General features: G+C 45.4%; 1 protein-coding gene across 1 annotated transcript; it reads left to right on the plus strand.

Moving 5' to 3' along the window:
• The first annotated feature begins 3,362 nt into the window (after positions 1-3,362).
• On the plus strand, positions 3,363-8,727 carry LOC109770349 (uncharacterized). Its single transcript, XM_020329050.3, has 3 exons — positions 3,363-3,665; positions 7,932-8,169; positions 8,259-8,727. The coding sequence occupies exons 1-3, from the start codon at positions 3,478-3,480 to the stop codon at positions 8,553-8,555; spliced, it is 723 nt and encodes a 240-aa protein (XP_020184639.1). The 5' UTR covers positions 3,363-3,477; the 3' UTR covers positions 8,556-8,727.
• Positions 8,728-9,180: the final 453 nt, after the last annotated feature.

Genomic DNA, 9,180 nt, shown 5'->3' on the forward strand with positions numbered 1-9,180 from the left:
ATCTATGCCGATGTTCACTTACTTGAAAGGAAGTTAGTCACAGTTGGATGATGGATGTTACCACAAAGGCACACCAATGCCATGAAGGCTACCTATTCTTCCCTTGAGACAACACCGCGAAAGAGTTTCTCAACCACTAGTGGTAGACCTTGGGGTGGTCTCCAAACCCTCACAAACTTTTCGGGGGTAATCACAACGAATGATTCATCTCTGAAGAACTCCTACCGGCTAGGAGTCTCCAACCTCCAAGAGTAACAAGATTTAGGGGGGAAATCTCAAGACTTGCTGAACTCACGATTTGCTTTGGACACAAGAAGGAGAGGGAGGATATCTTTCCTTTGATTGGAACAACTCTCAAGAACTCTCACAAATCGTCTCGGGATCTAAGATTTAGTGTGGGTGGGTATGAGAGGGAGCACCTGTGTTCTTGGGGAGGATATGAGTATAGTGGTAAACCCTTCCTCGGAGCAGGAGATGGGTATTTATAGTTGCCAATAAAAGTGACCATTTGGTGCACTAAGTGACCCACCCTAGATGATACAGATACCTTCCCGGATGATCCAGGCATTGCTTGGGTGGTCCGGCTAGGAATACGGATGATCTGGATGGGTCAACACGCTCAACCCACGGGCACACGTCCGGGAGGGACCCCGGAAGCAATTTGAACTGGCAGCTGAACAAGGGACAACCTGGACGTCCGGGAAGGAATCTGTACGATCCTGGTGAAGCCGGATGAACATGCTCTCTGTTCAGGTATCCGGGTAGAGTGTCCGGGGATGTCAAGATGATCCAGATGGATACCCGGACGGCCCGGCTACCAATCCAGATGATTTGGCTTCACAGCCAACCTACTGGTGCCTTTTGGTCCTCTAGCCGGATGATCAGGGCATATGTCCGAACGATCCGGGTAATGCCCGGATGATCCGGGGAGCAGTGCGGATGATCCAGCCAAAAGATCATGTGGAGAAATTTCCTAATAGTTTTTGAACCACTCTGAGAGAGGGGATTGTCTAAGGCAAATAAGAAGAGGTGTATGTGTAGGAAGATAGTGTCATGAAGATAACTTGAGCAAATCTTGAATGAACCCCTTCGATCCTCTCTTAATAGTGCGAGATCCCTATAACTCAAGATTAAATGAAAAAGCATGTGCTTCTTTTCTCATTATCGTCATGCTTGAGTTATATCTCATTTTATGTGTCTATGATCCCTACACAATGATGCCAAAGGGACTAATTTCTTGTGTATACACTTAGCAAACGTAATTAATCCCCTATATGTTTTTTGTCATCAACATCAAAATATGATTAAGGGCGTGATTGGACTTTCAAGCGTTGCCCATTATAATTGGATCCCAAGACTAGGATGTATGTGCCCCCTAGGCTTCACCCCAACACCATAGCTCAACAAGATTAGCGACTTGCTGAACATGAACGGAATGGGTTGGAACATGCACAAGTTGAACTCTATTTTAAGCGACTCCGAAGTTGCAGATATTGAACGAATTGTAGTTGGGGGCAAACATGGAGGACTTCATGGCATGAAACTTTATGCGTAATGACTGATTCTCGGATCGCTCGGCCTATCACCTATGCCTGCATCAAAAAAAGATGGAAGCAGGAGCACCCCGGACCTCATCTTCGTCGGCGGCTCACAAGGGTTGGTTGTCACTTTGGGCGACTGACGTGCTGAACAAAATCAAAGTCCATGCATGGAGGTTGGCGAGGAATTGTCTGTCGTGGGTTCTGAGATGGCATATATGAATATACGGAGGTGTGTACTATTGTGCATGTGGGAGAGATGAAACGGTTTTACACCACTTTTGGCAGGGGAGACTTGTATGAGATCTCACATTAGGTGAGATCAACCCCCAAAATTCATATTTAGGCATTTCGAAACAAGCATTTTTTTTGACAACATTTATGTGGGGTATGTCTACAACTCCAATTTTTTTCTCAAAACTTGATGTACATTGAGAGATTCAAAAAGGACAAATCCGTATATGAATAGTGGCAGCTTTTGGGTGAATAGTACTTTGGCACTATTCACGTCCTATTTTTTATCTTTTTGTTTCTATAAATGTAAGTCGAATTACGACCTGCAACTTTTTGAGGTTATACATAATTTTTTTATGTGTGTGTGAATTTTTTATGAATGTTTGAACATGTATTTTTTTTAAATCGATCTCATTGATCTCACTAATGTGAGATCTCACACAAGTCTTCCTCACTTTTCGCACTTCTCGGATGGAATGATGGTCTAGGGCCTTGTAGTATTGCTACAGGGGGCCACTTGTTGCACCACCGTGCACAGTATCACCTATGCAACTCATTGGATGGTTTCTTGAGTGGCTAGTTAAGGCTAATGAAAATGAGAAGGCGCTTACACTGTTTGGGTTGCCAAGAATGATATAATAGATGAAAAAAAGATTAGTGAACCAGGCCTGATCGTGGAAAAAATTTGTTTCTACGTGGGCGAATGACAATCTGTGACATATTAGGAGTCAGTGGCCAAAGCTAATCTTTTGAAGGTATGATGATGTCTCCCTGAGGAGGGATGGGTCAAGGCGAATGTCAACGATGATATGTTCAAGCTTCAAAAGATAAAGGAGGCATGAGCGGTTCTCTAGGACCATCATGGCCAAAGCGTGTAATTTTCCTCTTTGGTGACTGATCCAGAGCTGACGGAGCTATTAGCGTGTCAAAGGGCGATCAACTTTGCAAGGGAAGTCAAAGTTCACTAAGTTAGAGCTAGAATCAAATAACAAGGAGGTGGTAAACAAGATCTCATGAAAATGACATGTCTCTCTATGGTCCTTTGGCGGGGGAGATCAAACTGTGGCCGCTTCAATCTGTGAAAGAGACCAAGATCATATGGGTACGACTATCGGCCAACACGGCTGCACACAAACCTAGCTACAGAAGGTTTCCGTCAAGAATTATGTAAAAAGAACCTAGTTTATTTTAGCACGAATGGTACTAGGGATGCTTTGAACTCAGATATGCTCGATGCTATGCAATTCAATAGGGAAATGTTATCTGCCGAACGTTCATCAGGCATCCAATCCCGACGAACGTTGTTAAGACCGTCATATATAGATTTTACATTAGCAGTTTTCTCTCAGAACTTCCCTGCACTTTAAACAAACTACAATCATAAAAAAAAACTGCCATGCCGATTTTACAAAATATCACCCAGTCTCATTCAATATCAATACACATAAAATATCATCCAGGGGTTCGTAAATGCCACCCTAACCGCGCGAACATTCTGTACATAGGGGGTCATGAATAAACGATAACATTTCCAGCTAAAAGAATCCAGTGGCTATAATATTCAGAAGTATAGCAAATCTGATGGTGATTTTTTTTATAAGGGAAAGCCGGTGATTTCATGATAACCTAGCCCAAAGTACAGCAGTCCATTATTTTCTTTAAAAACGCGGAAGCCCGGTGACAGGAGTAGGCGAAGCAGGGAGCAATGTCGCCACCGACGAAGAAAGAGAGGGCGGCAGAGGCCAGGGCGAGCTCGTCAAAACCGATCGTCGCGGGGGCTTCCCAGGTTCAGCGGCGGAGGGTGAGCGGAGGCGGGTGGACGAGCCGCCGGATATCCTTCTACGCCTCCCGCGTGTACTTCCTGCTCATCATCCTCCAGATCCCGCTCTTCAGGTCAGGAACAATCCTCCTATCTTCCCACCAAGAGCCAGTACTGTGGATTTCTCCAACAATTCTCCTAATCTCTCTCGCAATTCAAAGAATAAAAGCATATGGATCACAGTAATTCTGGTTGCTAGCAGCGCTTACCTTTTAAGTGCTAGATCCATTGTTCAGTCATAACTCGATCTCACTCATGTAGTAGTGATCTAAACGCTCTTATATTTCTTTACGGAGGGAGTACTCATATTTGCATCTTTTAGCGGCATCGTACTATGTTTTTGGCTTAATTTTGGTCCATAGTTGTTGTTTCCATGTCTTTTGTTGTGGTTAATCTTACTAATCAAGCATGCTGAACTCTACCGGTAGCAGTGCCTGGAGTGATTGCCATCCGACTGAACGGTAGGCAGCTGTGTGTAGACTAAATTACTGTTTAGGGATGTAGAATAACAACTTACATGTGCATACTTATTATGCATTCCGGTACCGTGTTGTTTCATACTCCCTCCGTCCCAAAATTCTTGTTTTAGATTTATCTACATACGGATGTATCTAGTCACGGTTTAGTGTTAGATACATCCGCATCTAGACAAATCTAAGACAAGAATTTTGGGACGGAGGGAGTACATTGGAAGTGTTTCTGATGAGGTAAAGTTGGGCAGTTTTGCTGTTATTTCAGCAACACTCCCTTGGATTGGGAACTAGAACAGGCTAGTTTCTAAGGTTTTTAGGCTTTATGCCCCAAAATTATGGTCTGCTGATGAAGACTGGAAGAAGGCAACCTTTGTTTTCTTGTAAGTAATGATATTTTGAAATTTGTGATTATGTTGTGTAGAGCATCGGGAATAACTTGTTTGTTAGTTGACCTGAATCCTTTCAGGTTCACCGTAATGCCAACCTTCTTTTTTTTTAAGTCTCGCCTTAATCTTATATATTTGAAGCTGGCAACAAGCATTAGTCTTTTACTAGTTTTTGCAGCCCTGGGCCTAATATTAACCTTTTCAACAAATCAGCCATATGTTTCTAAATTTCATAATCTGGAACCAGGTTTATTCTTAAATATCCTGACCTATATACAGTGATAGCTGATGAGTGAACTTCTTTTTACCCCGACGCCGATTCCATGGCCCCTCTCGCTCTCGCGACTCCTACGCCGCCATACACCCATCACTGCCACCTCTCCTAGAGGGTCTTTGGCTAGGTCTATGAGGTATGGATCCAATGTATTGGGTCCCGCTGTCGACGCTGCTGGTGGAGATCCGTCAGCGGAGGCGAATGGAGGAGGAACGTGCAGCCAAGTAGAGGCATCGGCGGGCGATTCCGGCGATTTCACTAGCGATACCGGAGGAGAGTAGGGGGCTCTATGGGGGATCCCAGGTGGTTGAGGTGGACCGGATCTTCAAATGGATCGCAGGAGGTGGCGGCGGATTCTTGACAGGCTCATTGAGCCAATTCACAGATCCGTGAGTACCTGCTCTTTTCCCCATATTCTTGGTGATGGGAAGGGAACAACAAGAAGCCACGTCTTTCACTCTGGCAAGGAGGGTGCAGAATCAGGCGAGAAATGGTTGCTCTCGGTCATACACGGCGGCGCTAGTGGTAGTGGTGGATCATTTGCATCCATCATCGACCTTGGTGACCCAAGAAAGGAAGATTCCGATTATAGTTGGGAAGTGAAGTTTGTCATTCTTTTGTTTTCTAGATACAAGATGGTGCTTGATCGAGATGGTTGGGTGTTACAGCTGCTGGAGAATCGTCGGCTGTTTCTCATTGACGGCGGTGGTCGCAAGTTATGAGAAAAGATGAGGTAATTTGTGAAGGGTTAGAGACATGCTTTCCATGCCATGTTGTCAAATTTGGTGCTACTTGCAGGAAGATAAGATCTAAAACTGAAACATTTGGTTCGGTCTGATTGGTGGTTCGGGGCAGGGCTTGGGCCGGACCGGGCCTACTTGTTCTGTGGGCCCTAAAAATAATAAGCCTGGCCCTGTCCATTTTGGCCCAGAACGTTTTGGGCATTTGAGAGGAGGAGGTAGGGTTTGTGGAGTAGTCTTTGTCCGCTCCACTCCCACACGCACCCCTACCCCTCTCCCGTGCCCTGTGCAAGCGAGCGGTGACGAGAAGGCGACTAGATCTTACGCCTAGGTGGCGGCGCTGCCTTCATTGATGGATCGTAGGCAGGGGGTCTGTCGATCTCCTCCTTGCTACCCTCAACGTTCTGGTCCGTATTCGGGACGAGGGAACGTAAGATTAGATCCAGAGCAGGCGAGAAGAGAGGAATAAAGGACGTGGGACGATATGCATAGTCGTCGCCAGGAGGAGTGGATACGAGAAGATGAGGTTGGTGGAGAAAGATTGACGCCGGATGGCGGAATGCCGTCAGATCGAGCAGCGTAAAGCTGATGAGGTGCGACGCCTGGAATTGGCGAGCAAGGAGGAAGAGCTGTTGGCAAGGGAAGGAGCTCTTGAGGAGGCATATTTTCGTGCTGCCGAGATGAGGGCTGGCAAGGACAGACGGAGTCATCGCCCCGAGATGTTTGATGGGACGGTGGCAACAGAAGCTATGGCGGCAACAACATCCATGTCAGAATCTATTGCTGCTGCAATTAGTCTCCCCCAGCTGCCTGCTAGATCGTCTCCTCTGGCACAGAGTAAATCATCTGCTGCGGCTAGTCGGGCGGGGCTGACTAAATATGCTCAGGGTAATGTGTTGCAAAATAATGATAGGGCACACGTTGTTGCTACCATGAGAGCTGAGGATAGGAATGCTGGTTCAGTTAATGGGGCTCGCTAGTTGCAACATCCACCCTTTTGTGGTGTGATGGTTGTGGTCTTGGCCATTGTGTGGACAATTGCTCAGACAGAAAACCTTGGGAGTCTGCCTTCTCGTTCTTTGGATAAACATAATTTGATCAAGGCTTTTACTCTATTCCATGGTGGCATCTGATGTTTAGACCACATGACCAATTGCATTAGACCTTTGTAAAAGTTGTCTAGGGTGATGTTAATAGCACCTATGTTTTCAAAGCGAAGCGAGGCGCTGGGGGGGGGGGGGGGGGGGGGGGCTCACTGCTTAAGCGCTAAAGCGTAAAGCGAGGCGATGCTTTAGACAGACTCTGAACCTGATGGGCAGTAGAATAGAGTACCATTTAGTGAGACATACATACATTGATTCTAATCCACTAGTGAGCACATATATTCTAATCCATCCAGTAAGCAGTAAGCAACTAGCCAACTACTATAAGAGAGGCAGTAGCAGCACCTAACAGCAGATGAGCTGTGCATAGCATAACACATAACAGAGCAGGAAAGGCATGACAAGCTGGTGCAGATCTGAGCATGGAAGAAAGAGCAAAGGGAGGGGAACGGGGAGAAGAGAGGGCAGGAGCCATACATTGTGGTTGCGCAAGAGGAGGGGGGGAGGAGCTACAGCCGGAGAGGAGAGGGAGGAGCTGTCAAAGCGTCTCTAACATGTCTAAAGCGAGTTGGACGCTTTGAGCCTGGAGGGCGCTCTAACGCTTAAGGGGAAACTGTCTTTAGGGTAACTGCTCTTGCTGTCAAGCCCATTGCTTTGGATATGAATAGTTTAATTTTTGCTTTTGTGAGGGTAAGAATTGGCTGTATTGATGTTGGCCTGGCCCATGCTTCTAATACTGGGAGCTGGTGATGGGGGCAAGGGTGCCGATCATTCGATGATAATCACACTCTTCCGATTTGGGCAGAGAACGACTTTGACGATCCGACTCCAAACATGCAATGACAATTGTGCCTTAGCACTCGCTAAGCAAATCTCCTGGATGTTACCGACGATGCTAGAAGCACGATCAGCCTGACCACGAAGGTCTAGTCCGTACAAGCAATCAAAGAAACAAGCAAGAACTATGATAAAAGCAATCTGAATATTGGGAGTATATAGATGAAGTCAGGGGCGGACTCAGAACAAAAATGTCCCGTTGTCCACATGTACACTATATGAAGGTGGATAACAAACAATAATAATATACATAAAAGTAATATACTCAACAATATTAAAATATTCGGCAGTACAAATTCTTACCAAAATAAAGTATTTCATGTGAGACCGCTCATCGCCTAGTACCCGTCGTGTGAGACCGCCCTTTCTCCCAAGTCCTGAGTACGGATGGTAGGCTGGTATGCTTATTTGTTTCCATTACCATGCTTGCCTTTGTGTCCAGTTACATCTCATTTTAGCACTTTAGGTTTACTTGGAAGTAATTTTATGAGCAGGTAGCTTTTCCTTAATTTCTTGTGCCATTTCAGGGTCCCTTGTAGAGCAGGCACATGCACTACACCTATTCAAATTACATCTTCACAGTTGGTCTCAAATGAGATATTCCCACCATCTGTTGTGAAGGCCATGCTCTACCCTGGAGCTATAGTGCGCAACCTCACTACAAGCATGAGCATGACATTTCCAAGGTGGAGTGACCTGTTTGACATATACAATCTGACAGAAGCTAAGAATGCTTCAGCAGTAATTGATCTACAGCGTCTAGAGGTGCTCTTATATAACTGACCTACAACAACATGAGAAAAATGTTTGTGACAACTCTTGATAAGTTCTCTTTATATTCTCCCCTGAATCAGATGCTTGCTGGAAGCTACTTCTGTGTTGCTGGAGCACTCGTTGGCATCATTAATCCTGGGAGGATGATCTTGTTTGGTACGCTTTTGGTTATCTGGGGTCTCGTGAAAGATGCGCTCTTCCGGAAGCCTGTGATCAGTGATCTAACAGAACCAGTATATGTCTATCCTACCATTTTGATTGCACTGATTTGTTCATTCATGTCAATAACTTACAATGTGAAGAAGAAGGCGATGAGCAGCCAGTCTGTTTCTATCTCTAAGCCACTGCAAAGTTCTGCCAAGTCAAAACTGAAGTAGGTACTTTATTGTCAGATTGTCAGCCTTTATCGATGTAGCTCATCTCCATCATCTGATTGCTGAACTACTCAAGACTGATTATGGTTCTCATGTACCACTCTTAATACTGTAACCATTAATTTTTCTCATTTATATCGAAGTCTCACACTATCTATAATTTTGATTCATGCAATTTCATGTCTCATTGATGTCTCTTTAGATTACTACGACTGCAGCATTGGGCGACCCTTAATTTTATGGAGTATTACTTAATTTTTGCAAGTTGCAACGAATCATTTCTCCCATCTATGTTGCTTGCTACTCTGCAAATATATCTCAAATACAGAAGTCGGCCACCATCAGCATCACACTCCTATGTCGTCGTCGCCGATCCCACCGCCGTCTTCTGTACCAACCGACTTGTGTCGATCTGTCAGACTATCTGGTCTGACCCAGCCAAACTTGTCCAGTTGTGCGACATGCTCCAGACTCCTCAAATCGTCACCGTGACCATCACCATCCATACACAATGTGCATTGACAAAGAAAACCAAAGAAAGAATCGCTGATAATTTTCCCGTGTGAACCATGCCTGACACGGCCCGCTCGGCCAGCCTCGCCTCGGCCAGCACCACATGCGCCTTGCA

Source organism: Aegilops tauschii, chromosome 3 (assembly GCF_002575655.3).
Source record: "Aegilops tauschii subsp. strangulata cultivar AL8/78 chromosome 3, Aet v6.0, whole genome shotgun sequence".
Classification (NCBI taxonomy): domain Eukaryota; kingdom Viridiplantae; phylum Streptophyta; class Magnoliopsida; order Poales; family Poaceae; genus Aegilops; species Aegilops tauschii.

What these genes read in the sequence shown, in the direction of transcription:
- LOC109770349 (XM_020329050.3), top strand. Translation starts at nt 3,478, where the DNA reads ATGTCGCCACCGACGAAGAAAGAGAGGGCGGCAGAGGCCAGGGCGAGC. An exon ending in CTCCAGATCCCGCTCTTCAG is followed by an intron (nt 3,666 to 7,931) that starts GTCAGGAACAAT and finishes GTGCCATTTCAG; the next exon opens with GGTCCCTTGTAGAGCAGGCA. An exon ending in TTGATCTACAGCGTCTAGAG is followed by an intron (nt 8,170 to 8,258) that starts GTGCTCTTATAT and finishes CCCCTGAATCAG; the next exon opens with ATGCTTGCTGGAAGCTACTT.